The 22,914-nt window shown below is 35.0% G+C and overlaps 1 protein-coding gene across 1 annotated transcript in view; it reads left to right on the forward strand.

Moving 5' to 3' along the window:
* DPP10 (dipeptidyl peptidase like 10) overlaps nucleotides 1-22,914 on the forward strand; it is a 755,039-nt gene that overhangs the window by 224,197 nt on the left and 507,928 nt on the right. Inside the window, exon 3 of the mRNA XM_068969380.1 lies at nucleotides 1,468-1,563. Coding sequence (XP_068825481.1) covers nucleotides 1,468-1,563 — 96 coding nt within the window. The remainder of the gene's footprint in view (nucleotides 1-1,467; nucleotides 1,564-22,914) is intronic.

Genomic DNA, 22,914 nt, shown 5'->3' on the forward strand with positions numbered 1-22,914 from the left:
CAAGTTTTAGCAATTAAGAATAAAGCTACCATCAACCTCCATGTGCAGATTTTTGTGTGGCTATAAGTTTTCAACTCATTTGGGTAAATACCATAGAACACAATTGTTAGATTATATGTTTAGTTTTATAAGAAACCACCAAACTGTCTTCCATGGTATCTGTACCATTTTTCATTCCCACCAGCAATAGTTGATAGTTGTTCATTTTGTTTTTCACTGAAGTCTTTTCTGATTGTTTTTGCCAGGTATTTTCCTTCCTTTCCTCCTGTTTATACAGTACTCTATATCCTCATTCTGACATCTATCATATTCTTTCTTGCTTTGTGTGAAGCCCTTGGGACGTGGAATAGATATGTCTCCTGCACCTTACATTACTTCACTTAACACCTTGAAAATTAAGAGCCCTAATATTTGTTGAATGAATAAGGTAATTTTAAATTTTGTCATATAAGACTGTCAAGTGGAGCATTTTGTTTTGTAGATAATTTTGTGCTAGGCTTGGATCACATGATTCTCACTAGTTCCACTTGTTATCTATTTTTCAGTTGTGTCTGAGCAATTATTTTGTGGGTTAAATACATGCTTGACTCATGTTGAAGGAAATTGCCACTTAAAGTTTGATTATTTGCCCCAGCTTTTCTACTGGAAGAAGCAAAACCTTGCTGCAATAAGTACTGAGCCTTTAAAAAACAATATCTAATGTTGTTAGCATATATTGTTGATACTTTATTTTCAATAAGAGTTAAGGTCACAGCTGAAAGGTCGCAAAGATGATTTTATACAGTAAATAAACAATTGTTTTACAAAGAAAATAAAATATCCCTAACTTGTTTATAGACTTTTTCATCTAAAAACTTGCTTGCTGTGTTTAATTTTGGTGCTTAAATTGTGTTCTTCTGTTTCTTAGATTTTGGAATTTAAAAGGGAAGTACACCTAGTTTATGTGTCAGGAACTAATATGAATGCATACTTTTCATTCATATTCTGGCATTGTATTACTTTTTCAATTTTTGCATTTGACTCCTAGACTCAGTATTTGTTGGATGGTAATTATCTGTTGAATTTTGGCATTTATTCTGTTTATTTGGTGAACTTCCTTTCAATTTGGGAAGATTTATTTATCATATTTGTTTATAACACTTACCTCTTCATCTTTGATATTTACAACAAAACTGTAAATTTATCATTAGAGAGAATATGTTGAAGTTATTTTGGAAAATAGTGGGCTGGATTATGGTTAAACAGTGAAAAATGTATCCTTTGAGGCACAATTCACTGTTTTCGTACTATATATCACAACATAAAGTCATGGAACAAACTTCTAAAGCCAAAGAACATTAGCATTGCCATTTTATATTGTTACCTTATTAACATGTTTTTGAAGCAAAATAGTCCAAATATTATAATTCATTAGTTTTTAAAAGTAACATGAGATAAGTGCCTAACCTAAAATTTATTTTATTTTAGATGAACTCACAAATTCATCAGAAACCAGATTGTCTTTAGAAGACCTCTTCAGGAAAGACTTTGTGCTTCATGATCCAGAAGCTCGGTGGATCAATGGTATGTATGTATGTTCTTATATATTATGTTTATTTCATATTCTGTATGGTGAAAATTAAATAATGAGATTTGTATTAATATTTTAATTGACATTATTCTTCAATGATTTTATATACCATTTAATCAGAAATGTATACCTTGGCTCTTATGAATAGAAACCTTTTCTTAAGTCTTCAATAAAATCATCCCCCAAACATTAGACTGACTGCTCTGTAGCTTTTCCCTCATAATCATTAATTATGTGATTTCAAATGCATATTATATCTCTAGAATTTCTCTACGTAATTCTCATTGGTGTAGAAGTATAGATATGGGGAGCCTATATGTAAGTGCTTCAAATTTGACAATCAAGTTAATTTTCTTTTCTCTGTAGGTTTTCTTTTTTAAGTTTAAATGCCACAAACTAAGGAGACTCTAACAAAGCTGAAATGACAGAAAGAGCATGGGAACATATTGCATTTTGCCTTTTTCTGGCTTGGCTAAGAAACTGCCTCAGCTTTATTTAGGTTATTCCTTATTTTGTTATTTTAAAAAAAATTTAAGAGGCATTTAGGTTTTAAATTAATTAATTAACTCACATCACTTAGTGGCTCCAGGGACTTCAGTTTGTCTTTATGGGAGTTTGTGGGGGGAATTACTGTGTAATCCAGTCATAAGAAATGTGTTGGTGAAAAGTAAGTCGGGGGATTCCCTGCTGGTCCAGTGGTAATGACTCCACGTTTCCACTGAAGTTTGCAGAGGCTCTATCCCTGGTTGGGGAACTAAGATCTTACATGCAGCACGATACAGCCAAAAATAAATAAAGAACTGAAAACTGTCTTTTAGAAAAGAAAGAAGGAAGCCATGTTTCCGTTCCTTGAGTTTTACAGTTTGCCTACCCATGCTAACCACTGTGGCTCTTGGTGTGTTGTGTAGTCTCTACGTTAAGCAGGCCTCTTTTGTGACTCCATGGGTGGCAGCCCTTCCAGGCTCCTGTCCATGGGATTTCACAGACAAGAATCTTTGAGTGGGTTGTCATTTCTTCTTCTGGGGTATCTTCATGACCCAGGGATGAAACCCATGTCCTGTGTCTCTTGCATTGGCAGGTGGATTCTCTACCACTAGGACAACTGGGAAGCCCATCACTGTGGCTTGATAGCTGTTAATCTTTGCCCTTCACTTTATTTAGACATAATATGTATATATTTTTGCTTTATTTTCAAGGCCTAGAGTAGGTTATTTCAAAGCATAGAGCTTTGCCTTTTTATCTAATAAGTACTATCTCACAGTCCATCCTTTCTTCTCTAATATCCTAATTAAGTACATTTATGTTTGCAAATTGTGTTAACTTATGAAAACTATAAAAATAATTTAATTCACTAGGGCAGGGGCCAAATCATACTTGTTTACCTATCACAGATACAGTTTTTGGAGATCAGCAAACACTTAAGGTGATTTTTTTTTTCTTTGTATAAATAAATGAAAGCATTTAATTGAATTTCAGTTTTATTTTTCTATAAACCCATTTCAGTTGAAATTGGTTGCAAGATAAATATTATCATGCTGATGATATTACAGATAGAGAAAACATGATAGCAATTTTATTAATCTATTTTTGTGTATTTTGATTCTGAATTCTTCATAAACTTGCCATATTGCTGCCTTTGCTTTATGATAATTTCAGATTTACTAAACTGTATGACTTATTTCAGATGAGTACTATTACATTTTAAGAAGGGATATAATTTTCTAGTATTGTTCTAATAAGTGGATCTCTCACAAACTGTTCTCCTGATGTGCTAATGTAATTTTGCAAGTCATCTTTTTACTTGCTAGCCAGTATTTTCTATTGAGGGAGATGACCAAAAAAAAAAAAATGTGAGTCATTAAATTTGAAATGCTGAATATTCTATTTTCTTCACTATGATTTTGATCAAACTGTTAGAAATTTGTGTAGTCTTTTACTTTGGAAAGCAAGAAAAATCATGTGTCTCATCTCCCTTCTCAGGTTAGATTGGGCTATTTAAAAAGTCATTTACACCTGTGTGTACCTGCACTTCGGTATCGAAGTACCAAAGGACTGGAGGGATGTTTAAGCAATAAACTGCGTGCTAAATTAGGCCATATTTCAATATCTAGGGCACACATTCTACTCTAATGCTTTGCAAGATATCACAGTAATATTATTTGGAGTAAGTCATTTTAATCACTTTTTTGTAATTTCTTTACCAATCATTGGTAAACCTGATTTTGAGACTATATCCTTGGATAAAGCTGCAATGTTATTATTGTAGTCTAAGTAAAACCTAAAATCAATAATACTTATAAAAGAATTTGACATAAAACAACCCTTTAAACAGGATTAAACAAAATCTAAGCTCTTAGAGGTGTGCCGTCTTCATAAATCCTACTGAAGGAATTGATTCACTGTCAGTAGATTGTGTGTGCTGGGTTGCGTTTCGAGCAGGGGAATAGATTTGTCTTCATTTGTTCCTCTTATGCAATCCAGATCACCTTTCTGGCAATCACTAGATACTTGGCCTATTTATGTATTCCTCACAAAGCCAGAAAATACAATGGAAACTATGAGTACAATGTGTAACCCTGGCTTCATTGTCACAGATTATGTCTAGATATAAAATGTGAGCTTCTTTTTGCTAATAATGTTTCACCAGGATTCCAAAGTATATAAGTGGATCGAAGGAGTATAACATATGCTCATTTGGAAACTTTAGTTAATTGATAGGGGTCACCATATGAGTGTTTAATACATTGCTAGTGAAGGAGACTGAAGGCTTATTTATAGATGACCCTGATATGTGTAGGCTGAAGTGCAGTAATGTCATTCATTATGATCCTTCACCATTAATATATATGTGAATGTCAGTGCAGCCTTGGATGGGTGCTCATGTTCCTGGTTAGCAGAACATCTGCCTTCCCCTATACCTACTCAGATAGCTGAAATCTCCATTTTTATAGTGTCTTCTTCCTCGTTATATCACCTTGACTCCTGGACATCTATCTTCTTTAATGTTATTCATCTCCCACATACATTTGAGGATCAATCCATCATCAAAGAAAAATCTAATATTGAGTGGCTTCTATGCTAGGCTTTGTGCTGGATCTTTATGGATGTATTTCATAGATAGCATGTAAGTTATAATGGTGAACTCCAGAAAACTGAGGCTAAAGCAAAAAATGTATCCAAAACACAGCTGGTAAGAGTTGGAGCCTGCTTTAATCAATATGTTCAAAGTATATAACCTATCTTCTTTCACTGTTTCACTGAGGTACCATTCCCAATTTTTAACACATAGTGATTACCTCCTTGACAGCCTCATGGCTACAGATGTTAGTGTGACTAATCCTTTCATGTTGAATATTGCAATCATGTCATTTCCCAGGTGTATCTATATAATGGTAACTTATGTGGTCACTAAAAGAAAAATGTATAAGCATATTTATTAATGTGTATGGTAGAAAGAGAAGAGGGCAATAGAGGATGAGATGGTTGGATGGCATCACCAATACAATGGACATGAACTTGGGCAAACTCCAGGAGATGGTGAGGGACAGGGAATTTTGGCATGCTACAGACCATGGGGTCACAAAGAATAGGATAGGACTTGGTGACTAAAAACAATGTGGTATAAAAAGTGAGAAAAGATGTCTTTAAAACAGAGTGGAGAGTATATGGTTCACACTGTCTCTTCTCTATACCAGTGAATGTTTACAAATGGCTGTATTTTGACCTGTATTTTTTCTTTTTTGCTTACTCATTGTTTTCTAAATTTTATTTGATGAATGTATACATTTATGTGATTTTATAACTATTTTTATTTTTAAATTTTTTAATTCAGTTTTTATTTTACATGTGAATTTTTATTTGCAAGTGGATTTGCAAGTAAAGTTGTGTTTGTCTTAAGTGTACAGCAAAGAGATTTAGTTATGCATATATATATATCCATTCTTTTTCAGATTCTTTTCTTATATAGGTTATTACAGAATATTGACTAGAGTTCCCTGTGTACAGTAGGTCATTGTTGATTACCTGTTTTATATATAGAAATGTGTATATGTTAATCACAGACTGCTTCATAAATAAGAAGTTTCAAGGGTCTCTAGACCTCCAGCAGTCTCCTGGCAAATATAACTTTGTAAGGCTCAGCTAAAAATTGTAAGCTTATTTCTCAAAAAAATCAAAAGGACCCCTTTGCCAGTTGAATAAATTTTGAAGTCTTCTCAGTGTATTCCAGGCCTCTCAGAATCAAGCTTGGCCTCTTTCCTACTCCTCTGCTGCACATTATGTTTCAGAGATATTGAACTACTTGATACTTTTCATAGGTCTCAAAAGCTCTTTTGACTTGGTACTTTTATCCACACAGTTTTCTCTACCTGGAACCCCTTCCCCAATCAGACAGCCTACATTTTTATCCCACTTGAAACCTGATTTCCAGGTGGAAAGACAGTGACAGTTCCTTTTCCTGCCAGCAGTAAGGGACATCATCTTCCTGTAAACCCCAGAGGCTGATTCTTTCATATAGAAATTTCTGCCTTGATTATAACATATTTAACCTACTCTAAGACAGTGCCTCTAAAACTATTATGAAAGACCACTATCTTAAAATTTAATAATTTGTTTTTATTTCTTATTTGGCATGAATCTATGTTTTTGAAAAATACAATAAAAAGTGAATTACTAGAAAACAAAGTGATAAATAGGCATTTCATACACAGTCTCCAAATTTATCTTCTTATAATCAACCATTCAAAAATTACATTGCAAAAATATAAAAGTACCACAATAATAATGGGCTCCCAAAAAAAATTTTCATATCCTGCTTTGTTTGAGAGAGGATATACAGGCAACTCATAGAAAGGATTGTTATTGGTAATTTTTATAATTCCTAAATCAGAATTAAACAAATAGTGAGAGAAATAGTGATTATTCACTTTACATGCCAATTCTCAGATTTTGAACAGGAACTAGTGTGTCAACAATATTCAGAGGTTTTAATGTAGGAAATGAACTACCTTCCTTCTTATTAACTAATCTAAGTTAGATTGACAACAGTAATCTCAGGGGATGATGTATATCTAGACTATCTCTATTCTTTTTTTTTTTTTAGTAACATTATTGACGAGAAGAAATCAGTCTCTAAAATAAGGATTATGACAATGGAAGTAGAGATTTTATAGCAATTTTAGCAATTTTGGGATATTCACTTTAAAGTTTTATACAAAATGAATCAAGTGATACTGTATTTTTAAACTCTATCTCCAACTCTTTACCACTAGCTAATTCTAAAATTTATTCTGTAGTTTATAAATCATTTATCCATCAAAAACAGATTTTGGATTTTAAGTACATCTGGAGTATAGTGAAAAGACTACGGTTAAGCCCATAACGCATGCTGGAGGTCGGGAGACCCATGAAACTTTTTCATGGGAGAAAGCCAAGCTTCTGTTCAGGTATTAATAAATTAGTTCATTTATCATGCATTTGGATCTTGCAGCACTGTCAAATTGCTACCAAAGCATCTAAATGCTTATCCTCAGTTAAACTTACCCCATTGTGGACCAGTAGTCAACAAATCCCAGCTGGGTGCAGTCTAGCAATGTCACTCTAAGAGCAGCTCAGTTCTAAGAGACAATAAACCCCGAGAAATAGGACTTGTATCACATTGATGTAAAAGTCAACCCAGCAATTAGCACATTGCTGGTATCCAACTAGGATTCAAAATAGTTCAGTTAGCACAGTGAGATACATTTCCTGATATATGAAGGTGGGCCCATTTGATCCACAATCAGTATAAGTTTCTTTTTGGTTCTCTTTCTTATGGTGTGCATAGATTTTTTTCTTTTTAATCTATATGAAGTTGTCTTTGCCAATGTCCATCCCATATATGAGACTTTGCAGTGTTTTTTGTTTTTTTTTTTTTTAATGGCTACCTGGGATGAGTGATCATGTGTGAGGCTCTGGATATAATTGTAATTTTATTGAACTAAATGTTGGAGCTAGCTGAACTTATCTACCACATAATACTCAAACCTGTTATCTTCAAAATGATATGTCAAAGTATGACATATTGAAAATATGAAAAGGTCCTTAAAAGGAGATTAACCAGATAAAAGAAGATGAAAAAAATTCAGCTATTTTAAAAAGGCTTTCAAAGCTTGGTTTCTTTATCTATATTTGGGATAATATTTCCTATAGGTAAGAGCACAATGAAAACAAGCTACAGTTTGTAATACACAAAGATAAAAGGTAAATGCAAAAAAATAAGAACACACATATGAAAAGCAAAAATCTGGAACCTAATAAGTCTTCAAATGGTAAAGATCCTGATGACAGCTTTTAGAGATGCTCTGGGTAATTGATAATTCTTTAATACCTCCAGCAGGCTTATGCTGATGAATTATATTCAAGATTTTTAGTATAAAGTAAAAAGCCATTGTTGTAATCTTCATGAAAAATAAAACAAATTGCTGAAATAGTACCAATACTATTTACAGTAATAAGGGAACTCATAGGGAAATCAGACAAAATAATCAGATTTGTTTATTTGCTTGTTTGGCACTGTTTTAGCATGCACAGGTTTTTATCCCTCAGTTCAATTTTATTGTGTTGCATAAAATGTTGGATTTATTTGTGTGCAGGGAGCTAGTTACACTTTTGACCACATTATGACTCCCAGCCCTGAGTCAAAATTTTAACTCTTTTAACTTATTTTTAATTTTGCTCTCTCTCTTTTTTTAAATAACCATCAGCAAAACTGATATTTTTAAAAAGTAGAGTTGAATTTGTGACTATGAGTTTTTGAGGGTAATTTATATTTTTATTGAAACATAATTTAATTAGTTTATCATGCCTGGTATTTTTTAAAGTAAGGATGTCAAAGTATCTTACCTTACTATCAAGAGTAGATCACTTCCTGCCAAAATTAAAGTGTACATGATAATATGTCATTAAAGCATATTTACTTTTATGCAGATTGCCAAAAATGTTCTCTTTATTACTATGGGATTTATATGCTCCACATGCTTTTAGGAACATTTAAATTAATCTGTATTAAAAACATTAGAAATCAAAAATAAAATTAAAATATTGACTATAAAAATCAAACTGTGGTAATTTTACATACCAGCTGCAAGTATTCATACTTTTGTTTGAAATTAAAATCTAGTTTTTTTAGGAAATATTTTAAAGATTCCAGCTTATGTTAAAGTGATAATATTTATACTAAATGATTTACCCATAAAATCCAGTGTTAATATTTCAGGGGGAAAATATTAGAAAAATAAAATTTCTATGTTTTAATAACACATGGATTACTTAAGAGTATTTAAAGGGAGGTGAAAATATAAAGTGAACTTTAGATTTGAGAACTAAACTTTCATGTTACAACCAACTTCTTATAGTGAAAGTGAAAGTGAAGTCGCTCTGTGGTGTCCGGCTCTTTGTGACCCCATGGACAGTAAACTATTAGGCTCCTCCGTCCATGGCATTTTCCAGGCAAGAGTACTGGAATGGGTTGCCATTTTTTTTCTCTTCTACTTTTTATAGTAGAAAATTATATTTTGATTTTTTAAAGGGAACAAAAAAGTCTGTGTGAGTGGTAAGAAACAGTTATGCTTATATCCATCAAGCATTATTGAATTCCAAAACTACATGCCCTGCACAGTTCTGTATATTCCAGGTGGAACCTGTTGACATTTAGAAGGTTTGCAATAAAACAGATTGTGTACTTACAGTGCATTCCACATAATCATGGTTCGTCTTGGCTTTTTGGCCCAGGAACTGGGTTTGTCAACACAAATGTAGATGAATAAACACTTTGACATTGACATCTATTTTTCCCTCATTTATCCATCTATCCTTTTATTTATTCAAGATATATTTACTGAGAATAGACAAAAATTCTTCTGGATACAGGATGTAAAAATGAATAAACAGTTTTTTTGCTCAGGGAAATTATGAATGCATTCCCCATTGTTTACAGTATCTTTTCTGATATATAGAATGTGAAGAAGTAAAATTAGTAATCAAAAAGCTGTGATTGGAGTAGAGAGTAGAGATAATTGGAGAGTTGCCAGAAATGTTCATCCGTTCAGACTATGAGGTTTGGTTCACATTCTTTTCCTCAGAATCCAAACCATATTTCCATTTTCCACACTTCTGTCCCTAATATGAAACAGGACACACTCCAGCACATTTTGGTTTTTGAACTCTTATTCTCTTTGCTTCTCCTTTACTGATAACAGTTTACTCTTATATGTGATAGTAGTTATGGGTAATATATACATGAACCACTGACGTGTTTAAAAGAAATAAAATATAATTATGGTACCCAGGGAACTCAGAAACTAGATGAAGATAACATACCTGAAATACTCAGACAACAATTTGATGATAAACTCCTGGGTCATTACTGAAGGGGTGGCGGCAGGAAAAGAACTGTAAGAGATCAATTTGATTTAATAATAACTAGAGTCATCTTTATGGAAAAGGTGAAGTTCAGCCTTAGTGTAGAAGTCAGATGAGCCCAAGAGAAGAGAGAGGATGTCCCTGGAACAACAAGGAAGTATTATGACAGGGTCATAGGAATTGGCACAGTGTGTAAGACTATCTATAGTGTCCTATGCCTGTGTGTTTTTAAAATTAATGGTGAAAAAAGGCAATCAACTCAGATTGGTGTATACTTAGAATATCAATACTATCTCATTTTACTATACCTGTTATACTTTGATCTACTTTAGCAGAATCATATTATTAGATTATGATTTTAAAATAGAAGAATTTGAAGTTACTCGGATCATTACCAGCTATATCATTTTCCCTGGAACTAGAATAAGAATTTCACCTAATATGTTTATGATACATTCCTGTTTACATTTACTCTTCCACTTTTCTGAGATGTTTCAATATGCCTTAGATATTTGTGTTTCTATGAAAAACTGTTTGGAGGCAGAGTGGGCATTAATTTTGTGTTATACATAAGTTGAGACACTGTGTTTTTTCTTCACTTCTCTCCAATTCAAAATCAGCACTTAAGTCTGGCCAGAATCCAGGTTTTCCATGTTCAGTGTTGGGCAGAATATATCACTGTAGAGGATATGTCTTCAGTGAACTATTTTTGTGTTTTCTTTAAACTAATTTTTAATACTGTTTCAGTTCAGTTCAGTTCAGTTCAGTCGCTCAGTCATGTCCGACTCTGCGACCCCATGAATTGCAGCACGCCAGGCCTCCCTGTCCATCACCAACTCCCGGAGTTCACTCAGACTCACGTCCATCGAGTCAGTGATGCCATCCAGCCATCTCATCCTCTGCGGTCCCCTTCTCCTCCTGCCCCCAATCCCTTCCAGCATCAGGGTTTTTTCCAATGAGTCAACTCTTTGCATGAGGTGGCCAAAGTACTGGAGTTTCAGCTTCAGCATCATTCCCTCCAAAGAAATCCTGTTTATAAACTATCAAAAACACATATCTAGCTTAAGGAGAGACATATTAAGAGAAAGATGAGTAATAATAAGAGAAAATTCCTTTGACTCATATCTGACAGTTTGACCAGAATTTTTAGGTGATTTTGAAAAAGTATAATCATTTTTGTATCATCAATTATAACTGTAAAAAAAAAAAAAAGTCTTGCAAAAAAGTAAAATAGTGACATTTACACATTAAGGTTTTAATTCAACATGCTTTGCCTGAGTCATGTTTTGTGCTTGTGTGTATGGCAGGGGGCAGGGGAGTGTGCATTTCTTTCTAAGGCTAATTTTACTTAATCATGTTAGTCACATAGTCAGAGGGGGTGGGCCATTGAGACCTTTGGGTAACACACAGTCAACTGTTCTGCTATGTTATATTGGATAAACAAGTATTAAACACACAGGTACATTTCAGAAAAGTCTTTAGTTAGAAGAATTGCTTGAGATAATTTTGTTTAACATTAAAAGGCTAAGATTCTCTATAGTAATTCATTTCAAGCATGAGCATTTAGTCAACTGAAATGTTCCATCCTGTTCACAGTGGTTTGGTTTCATGTGTGCTCAAAGAGGCACATACAATAGTATATCTAGCATTTTACTTCTATTTCTTTTCAATATTTATCTTTTATTTTTGTTTTTGGTAAAAATTAAATACTATTTTTATATAGTCCTGTAGGGCTGCAAAAAGTTTGTAATATATTATTTTGTTAATTTATTTTTAATGTCAATAATATGTTTTTTGGAGATTTATCTAATAGGAGCTAGTAACCATGCTTGCATTTTTAACTTATCATACATGATGTTTATAGTTCTCTAATTTAAGTGAAGATATGTTCATTTTATCGGAGAAGGCAATGACACCCCACTCCAGTACTCTTGCCTGAAAAATCCCATGGATGGAGGAGCCTGGTAGGCTGCAGTCCATGGAATTCCAAGGGGTCGGACATGACTGAGCGACTTCACTTTCACTTTTCACTTTCATGCATTGGAGAAGGAAGTGGCAACCCACTCCAGTGTTCTTGCCTGGAGAATTCCAGGGACGGCAGAGCCTGGTGGGCTGCTGTCTGTGGGGTCGCACAGAGTCGGGCACAACTAAAGCCACTTGGCAGCAGCAGCAGCAGCATGTTCATTTTATAAATCAGCAAACTGAAGTTTCAAGCAAATATGGCTTTATCAGGTCCACACAGCTAAAACGAGGCAGATTCAGCCTTTAAGGTAATATATCCTACTATTAATTTCAGGCAACAATGAGCATAATAACTATAAACAAATTAAAGTTTTAGAAATATTAAGAAAAGATATGACATATAGAAAATAGAAGTAAGGTTAAGCATAAACTATTTAATGTTGGAAAAGTGAAACTTCTCTAATCAATTTATACAAGAACTCTGAAATAAGATGTGTACAGAATTTAATGTGGAATTTAACATTTAATGTGGATAGAAAATAGAGTATTACACTGGGATTCAGGAGCCTGGCTCAGTAGCTGAATATTCCCATTAGGAAAACCTCGTCACCATCGATGTGCTGGGCCTCAGGTTCTTCTTGATCTGTGGGTTTGATTGAATAACACAGTCAATTAGATATCAACGAGATGGCACCAGTTTTCTTACTTGGGATTACCCAAATTTGTATGTGGTTGCACAATTGGCCTTAAAGTAATTGGCAATGTGATTACAGTGCATACTTCTGAACTTTCTGTTACCTAGTTCAAGTGGAAGTTTTATTATTATTATTTTAGCAATAGTGTTAGACGAATTTTAAAATTCTGTTATCACTTTCAAAACTTGATTCTACTGCATATCAATTTCTAACAGACTTACCAAATGACACCAGTTAATCTGATGATGCAATTTATGCTGTCTTATAAGATGCCAAGATTTTAATCATATATAATGATAGTAGCTTAATTACCTGTGTATTTATTTCTGAGTTAAAATATTAGTTGTGTCTTGTTTCAAATGAGCATTGAGAATTAGGGGCAGTGAAGAAGGTCTGACAAGGGGATATTCTGATCATGCCATTTATTATACAATTTTTATAATTTAACTTTTTCCATTATACGTAAAAGTGAAAAAATAGTGTAATGAACCTCTAAGTAATTATGATCAATTTGTGAATGATTACCAAAATGCTATGGTAATTCTTCAGCCAAGGATACAAATATGAGTGTGAAATACAAAAGACTGGAAAAGTGGTAGGAATAAATCTAAAAGAAGCAAAAAAGGAGAGTTGTTGGAGATGTGCTAGAGGGAAGGATTGCATGCTGATCTGGAATGATCTGGAATGCTGATGGAATCATGATCTGGAATGATCTGCATGCTGATTCCATGGTTTCTGGAACTGTGCTAATTCTGAATGATATAACATACTTTAAAAATAAATATTTATTTATTTACTTTGGGCTGTGCTGGGTCTTCATTGCGGCACAGGCTTTTCTCTAGTTGTAGAGACCAAGAGCTACTCTCCAATTGTGGTATGTGGGCCTCTCTTTTTGTAGACCTTGGGCTCTAGAGTGCATGGGCTTCAGAAATTGTGGCACGTGGGGTCATTAGTTGCAGCTTCTGGGCTCTAGAGCACAGGGTCATAGTTACGGCACATGGACTTATTTTGCTCCACAGCATGTGGGATCTTCCAAGATCGAGGATCCAACACGTGTCTCCTACGGGTTAGATCTCCAGTTAGATTCTTTATCACTGAGCCACCAGGGAAATGGATACATTTATCTTTAAGGATAAAGGCAAGGAGATTAAACCAGAAATATGAGTGTGAATTCTTGCAATATGATTGAAAAAAGTCAGACCTCGAGAAATAAGTAATTGGAGGTGCTATCAGAACCATTGTTGGATGCAAAAGGCAATCCTGTTAGGAGATTTCAGAGTTAACAAAAATGAAAGCCTGTGGGGATGGATGTCTGCTCAACTGCAATATGTTACATGTAACAAGCATAGTCTTCCATCTTTTGATGAGGCTAGTTTAAGTAAAAAATAGTGATTTCTCCATTCCTTATTAATGTTACAGAGAGGTTGTGTGATCATGTGGTAAGGATGCCTTAGTAGGATTCATATAATTGATAAAAAATTGTAAAAGATCTCTGAGTGTAACTTTGGTTCTGAGACTTCATAATTTTTTTCTCCATGTCAACATAAAGTCATGGTATAAACCACTGTTTTAATAGTTCTTTGGTTTAGGAAACCAGTTGGTACTTTGGCCTAAAACCCTAAGGAACTGTGTCAGCTTTCACAGAAATTCCTCTGCTTCTTGTTTCCATACCAGAAACCTCCAGTATATGACATAACACTGTTTTCTCTTTGTTTTGACTGGCCATATGGAGTTTCTGAAACATAATTCAAAAGCTGATCTCACTTTGCACTTTCAGTTGATAACACCTTCGCATACTTCTTTGTGCTGTCAATACTTGTGCCAGTTTTAATGAGCTTGAATATTCATTACAGAGTTGTGTACTCAAACCATTAACCTGTCACTTCTTTGTTCTTCCAAGTAGCATCTGAAAGCAGGTAGCTTGCACCTACCTAGTCCCTGATGATATTCAATTTGTAAGTGAAAAATTACACACATTAATTAGTTGTATGTGTATATGTTTCCCCCTTTTTCCTAGGAGTATGAATGTTCACTAGGTTTTCTGTCATTAACAGTTTTGCTAATTGTTTAACTTTTCTTTTGATGAGGCTAGTTTAAGTAAATAGTAATGATTTCTCCATTCCTTATTAATGTTACAGAGAGGTTGGGTGATCACATGATAAGGATGCCTTAGTAGGATTCATATAATGGATAGAAAATTGTAAAAGATCTCTGAGTGTAACTTTAGTTCTGAGACTTCATAATTTTTTTCTCCATGTCAACATAAAGTCATGGTATAAACCCATGACAAAATACTTTTCACATTGCCATTCTTGGGTTTTAATTCCACAAAGATGCTACTATGTTCAAAATATTATAAAAATTATAAACTCTCTTAATAAGAAAAGAGAGTAGCACCTCTTGTAGCACCAAGTACTGCATAATCTTTTCTGACTATTGATTTTAGATGACTATGTTGCTCTCTGAGGTCCTCCCACCCATTGAGGTGGAGAAGCAACCTGTCTATATGTCAGGGCAGAATGTTTGACAAAGAAAAGGTTAGGCCTCCAGCAATTGGAGCTTTACATCTGTCTCTGGTTGAGCTGGTAGGCAAGTCACTTGACTTCTTTAAGCAGCCAAGTCATTACTCATAAGACTGAGAGGATAATTTGTCTTTTACTTCCTCCTAGAGCCACTGTGAGCATCACCTGGGATGTAAGTTCTCTAAGAATGTTAAATCGTGTAAAAAGTTCTGTCTCTGTTCTTATTTACAGAGAATTGATATTCATTTCGCTAGATAATATGGCCTTGGCCAAGTCAACCAATATGCTTGGCATTACTTTTATGAAAGTACCATAGTGAGAATCACAGCACCTAATTATTACTTGGGTGTTGAGTATGTGCCAGGCAATTGGTTGTTTGTAATGTTCGACTTTAATCCTCACAACAATGCTCTGAATAGTTTTTATGATCTCCGCTTCACTACTGAAGAAACCAAACCCAGAGACCTTAGAAACTATCCCAGGCTCCCATAGCTAGTAAGTAGTGGACCTGGGGAGAGATTCCTCAGGCTATAGGATGAGGAGAGATTAAGGATACAAAGTTTCAGTTATGCAAGATGAATACAGACTGAGAATCTAAAGTACAGCAATGTGATGGCAGTTAACACTATTGTATTGTTTTTCTAGATATCCGCTAAGACACAAAAGAAAATAAAAGAGAAATGTTAACTGTGAGGTGAAAAGTGAAACGGAAAGTTGTATCTGAATCTTTGCAACCCCATGGAATTCTCCAGGTCAGAATACTGGAGTGGGTAGCCATTCCCTTCTCCAGGGGATCTTCCCAACCCAGGGATCAAAGCCAGGACTCCCACATTGCAGGTGGATTTTTTAACCAGCTGAGTCACAAGGAAAGCCCCAAAATACTGGAGTGGGTAGCCTATCCCTTCTCCAGTGGATCTTCCCAACCCAGGAATCAAACTGGAGTCTCCTGCATTGCAGGCAGATTCTTTACCAGCTCAGCTACCAGGAAAGCCCTAACTGTGAAGTAATGGATGCTAATTAGTTTGATTGTATTGATTAATACATAGTATATATGCATATATAAACCAACTCATACATATGAGTTTGCGCAAGCTCCGGGAGTTAGTGATGGACGGGGAAACCTGGCATGCTGCAGTCCATGGGCTCATAAAGAGTTAGACATGACTGAGTGACTGAAATGATATGTAAACATCAACTTGTATACCTTAAATATATACAATTTGCATTTGCCAATCATGCCTCAATAAAGTTGGGAGAAAAAAATTTTAATTACTTAAAATTTAGTAAAAAAAAACTGCCAAGATAAGAGTACAGAAGAAAAAGATCACAAAACATGCTACTTTAATTTGGGGTTTGTTGTGCTACTTTCTTTTTTTTTTTTTTTTTACTTTATTTTACTTTACAATTCTGTATTGGTTTTGCCATACATTGACATGAATCCACCACGGGTGTACATGCGTTCCCAAACATGAACCCCCCTCTCACCTCCCTCCCCATAACATCTCTCTGGGTCATCCCCGTGCACCAGCCCCCAGCATGCTGTATCCTGCATCAGACATAGACTGGCGATTCGATTCTTACATGATATTATACATGTTTCAATGCCATTCTCCCAAATCATCTCACCCTCTCCCTCTCCCTCTGAGTCCATTCTGTGTCTTTTTTGCTGTCTTGCATATAGGGTCATCATTGCCATCTTTCTAAATTCCATATATATGTGTTAGTATACTGTATTGGTGTTTTTCTTTCTGGCTTACTTCACTCTGTATTATCGGCTCCAGTTTCATCCATCTCATCAGAACAGATTCAAATGTATTCTTTTTAATGGCTGAGTAATACTCCATTGTGTATATGTACCACAGCTTTCTTATCCAACTTATGCAGCTCAATTCCAGAAAAATAAACGACCCAATCAAAAAATGGGCCAAAGAACTAAATAGACATTTCTCCAAAGAAGACATACAGATGGCTAACAAACACATGAAAAGATGCTCAACATCACTCATTATTAGAGAAATGCAAATCAAAACCACAATGAGGTACCACTTCACACCAGTCAGAATGGCTGCGATCCAAAAATCTGCAAGCAATAAATGCTGGAGAGGGTGTGGAGAAAAGGGAACCCTCCTACACTGTTGGTGGGAATGCAAACTAGTACAGCCACTATGGAGAACAGTGTGGAGATTCCTTAAAAAATTGCAAATAGAACTCCATTATGACCCAGCAATCCCACTGCTGGGCATACACACCGAGGAAACCAGAATTGAAAGAGACACATGTGCCCCAATGTTCATCGCAGCACTGTTTATAATAGCCAGGACATGGAAACAACCTAGATGTTTTGCTACTTTTGTTTTGTTTTGGCCAAATTTGCCAAACGTTCTGCTATCACTCCCTATCTGCTTTGAAATCCCACCTCTTGCTATCATATTTGAGGGCGCATTTGTCAGTTCTTATTACTTATAGTTCCTGTTACTCATTGAATGAGCTGAAAAGCCATGGCATGTGCAACTCTTGCATAGTCCCCATGGACTACAGCCTGCCAGGCTCCTTTGTCTAGTGGGATTTTCCAGGTAAGAATATTGGAGTGGGTTGCCATTTCCTCCTCCAAGGGATCTTCCTGACCCACGGATGACCTGCATCTCCTGTGGCTCCCGCATTGGCAGATTCTTTACTGCAGAGCTGCCTGGGAAGCACCACCCCCCATCTCCAACCAACTGAGTGACTTCATGTTTATTAAGTTTATTTAAATCAAAATAAATATAAATATTAAACATAGATAAAATTGTTTATTTAAGCAATAAAGTTCTTGTTGTTTAAAAATCCTATGATTCATTGAATGAGCTGAAAAGCCTTGGTTACACACGGCTGGTATTTGCTCTTACCAAACTACCACTTTCTACTCTCCAAAACTTGCCATATCAAAGAATAGTGCTCAAACCATGGGAAAGGTACACACTGTTGCATGTTCCCCAGCTGAGTTTATGTCCTCAAACCTTTCTTTTCTATAGCAGAAGTAGAAGCTTCAGTTCTGCTTGAAATTCAACCCTGGCTTTCCTTGTCTTCTCTATTTTTTGAGAAAGCCTCCTGGACTAGTTTATGCTCAGCTGTTTGAGACCTTCACTGGTAAAGTCAGTTTCCTCAAGCAGGACTATTAAATTTTGTCTGTATTTTCAGATTCAAAAAACAATGTCTGGCATGTAGTTATTTTCACAAATGAATTGGTAATTAGGTGCCACACACAGACCCTCATTTTAATTTGAAAACAGACATAATTGTGAGGGTAGGCTTTAAAATGTTTCCTCACAGTTTTAGAAGCAATATATATAGTAGAGAACATTATTTCTTCTTTCAACAATCAAAGGAAGAAAAGCATTCCATTTATTTAAAGCTTAACAAAGGAACTAAATTATCGTGATCAACTATTATGACCAGTCATAGTGTGGATTTTGATTACTGATGGGTAAACTCCCATATCAAGTTACAGGCAGTTATTGGCTCTTGAAGGCCTTAACTATATTTATTCTTCATATAATTGTATACTATTTGAATTTCCATTTTATTCTTTACCGTTTGTCTATGGTTATATTTGCAACACACTATCATATTTCATTTTAATTTACTAAACAGATTTTCAATTTATTTTAATTTCTTTTTAAGGAATATATCTAGTCTTCCATAAACAGGTTAGTAACAGTCATTATCTCTCCCTCTCAGTCCCCGAGATTATATTCTGTAAATTTTTTACCGTAAACATTGTGTTCCTGCTTATCTTTGAAGTATAGACTATCTGTCTAGACTCAGCATTTATTCCTATTGATTCTGCTGGGTCTTCCAACTATCCACATACAGAATAGGTGAAACTGTATCTGTTGTGATACTTTTTAGCATCTAAGCTGGAGAAGGCAATGGCACCCCACTTGCCTGGAAAATCCCATGGATGGAGGAGCCTGGTAGGCTGCAGTCCATGGGGCCGCTGAGAGTTGGACACAACTCAGTGACTTCACTTTCACTTTTCACTTTCATGCATTGGAGAAGGAAATGGCAACCCACTCCAATGTTCTTGCCTGGAGAATCCCAGGGACGGTGTAGCCTGGTAGGCTGCTGTCTATGGGGTCGCACAGAGTCGGACATGACTGAAGCAACTTAGCAGCAGCAGCAGCAGCATCTAAGCAGACTTCAGCTTAGTGATATCTTATGAAAATGAATATTGCCTCTTTTCCCATCTCTTCAATTCTTGCCTCTCTAATATTTTGAAAGTGAAAGTCACTTGGTAGTATCTGACTCTTTGTGACGCTATGGACTGTAGCCTGCCAGGCTCCTCTGTTCATGGAATTCACCAGGCCAGAATACTGGAGTGGGTAGCCTTTCCTTCTCCAGGGGATCTTCTCAACCCAGGGATTGAACCCAGGTCTCCTGCAAAGCAGGCAGACTCATTACCATTGGAACCACCAGAGAAGTCCTTTTCTGACTCTTTAAACAGTACTAGTGAAAAAAATCATGTTGCATTCCCAAGAATCCCCTTTTAGGAAGGTTCTTCTTGCTTGTATTTAGGTCTGCATCTCTTTACTTACAGGACTACAGATTACAAAACACATGGGCTCCATCAATATTTTCCCTAGTCCTTCCTATTTCCCAAGTATTTTCTAAAAGCTGTTATTCTAATAGATATTGTAAGAATGACACTGTAGGGGGGAGAGATTGAGAAAGTATGGTAATAATTATCTGGTTAATACACTCACTTGAATTTTAGATCCAAGGTATGGGCAATGGTAGCAAATGGGAGCAAAAGACTCATGTGTTTGTGGGTGTCTGTGTGCATATGAGTGTGTGTGTGTGTGTGTGTGTTAGGTATTCATTTATGACAACATAGCCTGGTAATCCAAATATTGGAGTTTTTAATCCAACTCTTAAGAAGATGATGGAAATTCTTCCCAGTTTCTCAAAGGTTGATGGTTCTATTTTTTAGTGTAGTGTGATAATTGCTAAATACAACTGTATTTGTTAAAGTGTAAAATTTGGTAGTTTCCTAGGTGGTGCATTGGTAAAGAAACTGCCTGCCAATGCAAGAGACGTAAGGGATGTGGGTTCAATCTCTGGGTTTGGGAAGATCCCCTAGAGAAGGAAATGGCAACCCACTCCAGTATTCGTGCCTGGAGAATTCCATGGACAGAAGAGCCTAGTGGGCTACAGCCCAAGGGGTCACAAAGTTTCAGACATGACTGAGCACACACAGTACATAATTTGGTAGAATTTTGGGAGAACATCTGGAAAGTCCTGCTAGTAAGATAACCATTTCATGTGAATAAACTTTGGATATTTTTTACCTTTTAAGTTCTGAATGACATTTATTCTGTTTTGACTTCTTTTAAGGTTGTTCAGATCACCAAAAAATTCCTTGTAATTTAAAGGAAATTTAGGATCAATAAATTTCTGAAAGTCTGATGAGACGCAGCATCAAAGCACTTCTATTCACTAGAAAGGAGTTACAATGACTAATTAATAAGCACTAATGAGCTTCTGCATCTTTACATGAGTTATATGCTTCATAATTTTTTTATTTTGAAGTTTTAATGAAATTAAAATTCTACACAATAGCTAATAAAGATAGCTTTAATATATAAAAACAGAAGATATTTGAGAGACATTTTAATAGAAAACTTGAAATTATCCCATGTCCTGGATTGAATTTTAAGATTTCCAATTGACATCAATTTAGGAATTAAAAAGAAAAAGAGAATACCCATGCCCTAGCTTTGGTTCCATTTCATGTGTAAATTTGGAAACATTCTTAATTTTAGGGATCTCACTTAGTTGAAGGCCTTCGGTGAGTTCAAAATACTGTTGCAGGGACCTCACAATAAATTAGAGTTTGTGATAATTATTAAAGAACTCCCTGGACTTCTTACAGCTTTGGTTTTCCATCTCTTTTTGTCTTGAGACTTTATTCTAACAAAAACATACATGAAAGGCGCGAGAGAGAAGAGACAAAGAGAATAACTCCTCTGAATAAAGTTTAAATCCTGCAGGAGGTCTGGAGTTTGCCAAATGTCTCTCCTTTTTTCCTGGCAGCCCCTGGACGCCTTTGTGAAACCTTGAGGGCTTCAAGGAGCACCACAACACACAGCGTGTTTTCAAGATCAAAGGATATGTTCGGACACTTGTTGTAATATGCAAAGTGTCCAAATATAATGTTCAGTATTATTTTACTAGTAATTTATTTCTTTGTAATGTATCCATCCATCATTTTTTCCAATTCATTACTTCTTTTAAAAATCTGAATTAGTATATGATACTATTACTTTGTTAAATTAATTGGTATTAGAGTATAGCTGATTTACAATATTGTATTAATTTCTGCTGTATAGCAAAATGAATCAGTTATGCATATACATTTAGATTAATTTCTCATATAGGTCATTACAGAGTACTGAATAGAGTTCCCTGTGCAATACAGTAGGTTATTATTAGTTATCTATTTTACATATAGTAGCGTGTATATGTTCAGTAAGTGTTATGGTGAATTAAGTCCCTAATTTGAATCAAATTTGATCAAGAGGGAAGAGAAGAAATATTAATCTTTAAAACTGTAATATCACAAGTTTAAAGTATGGCAGTTTTAGTGCTTTATGTGATTTAATGCTATGTGGTGTTTTTACTGGAGGTCTCTGTGTTATGCATTTGTATAGATATGAGTTGGTTAAAGGTTGTTTTTCTTTTTTCCTTGAAGCATTAAAAGTATTTTCTTTGAGTAAAATTTGAAACCACTGTGGAAATTTATGATGTTTACCAACTGCCTTTATATGCTCGTATTACTGTATGGTTAGTTTATATCTCATTATTTCTGTGATTGTCAGCTGGCCAAATATATACTTTTATTTGTTTTACTTGCTGATGAAACTGAACCGTTTTCACTAATTATAACAGTTACTGCGATTAAGCATATTAGTCACTTAGTCATGTCCAGCTCTTTGCAGCCTATCGGGCTCCTCTGTTTGTGGGATTTCCCAGGAAAGAATATTGGAGTAGGTTACTATTTCCTCCTCCAGGGGATCTTCCCGACTCAGGGATCAAAATTGCAAGCAGATTCTTTACTGTCTGAGTCACCAGGGAAGCCCATAATCAAATAAATAAAGGACATGATTGATGAAAAGGAAATGTTCTCAAAAGTATTTAAAAAATTGAGATTATTTTATAAACTGATCTATATTTTCACAATAAAGCAAAAAATTAAAACTATATTTTTGTGAACAGCAACAACAACAAAACACTTGCCTCAATATAATTTCATGAATTTCCTTTGCTTTTTAGAAAATTTTACACGAGTAAATTACTTGATTTTCTTCTGCAGTTTTGATTACTTAAATATATACTTACTGAGCTCCTATATGTGCCACACCTATATATGGTTTCGGAAATACAGATGAATGAGGATTTATATATTAATTCAAGGGTAAGTTAGAGATGTAGGCAAATAATTTCAGTAAAATGTTTGGATATCATGTGAAGAGAGAATTATACTGAAGACAAAGTTTATAGCAGAAGAAATATTGACTTTCTGTGGAGGAGCTTTTACAAAAGAAATACAGCTTATGCAGGGGTTTCAAGAATGAATAGAAATTTTTAAATGAACAAAAATGGGTCAGAGAGTAGTACTGGGTGAGGGAAAAATGGTGTCTTTACATGCAGAGATGCAGCCCAAATGCTTTTCTGTTTAATATTTGAGAAATGTCTTGTTTCCATCTTTTATTCATCAACTGGCTGA

This window comes from Capricornis sumatraensis, chromosome 3 (genome assembly GCF_032405125.1).
Source record: "Capricornis sumatraensis isolate serow.1 chromosome 3, serow.2, whole genome shotgun sequence".
In the NCBI taxonomy this organism is placed as follows: domain Eukaryota; kingdom Metazoa; phylum Chordata; class Mammalia; order Artiodactyla; family Bovidae; genus Capricornis; species Capricornis sumatraensis.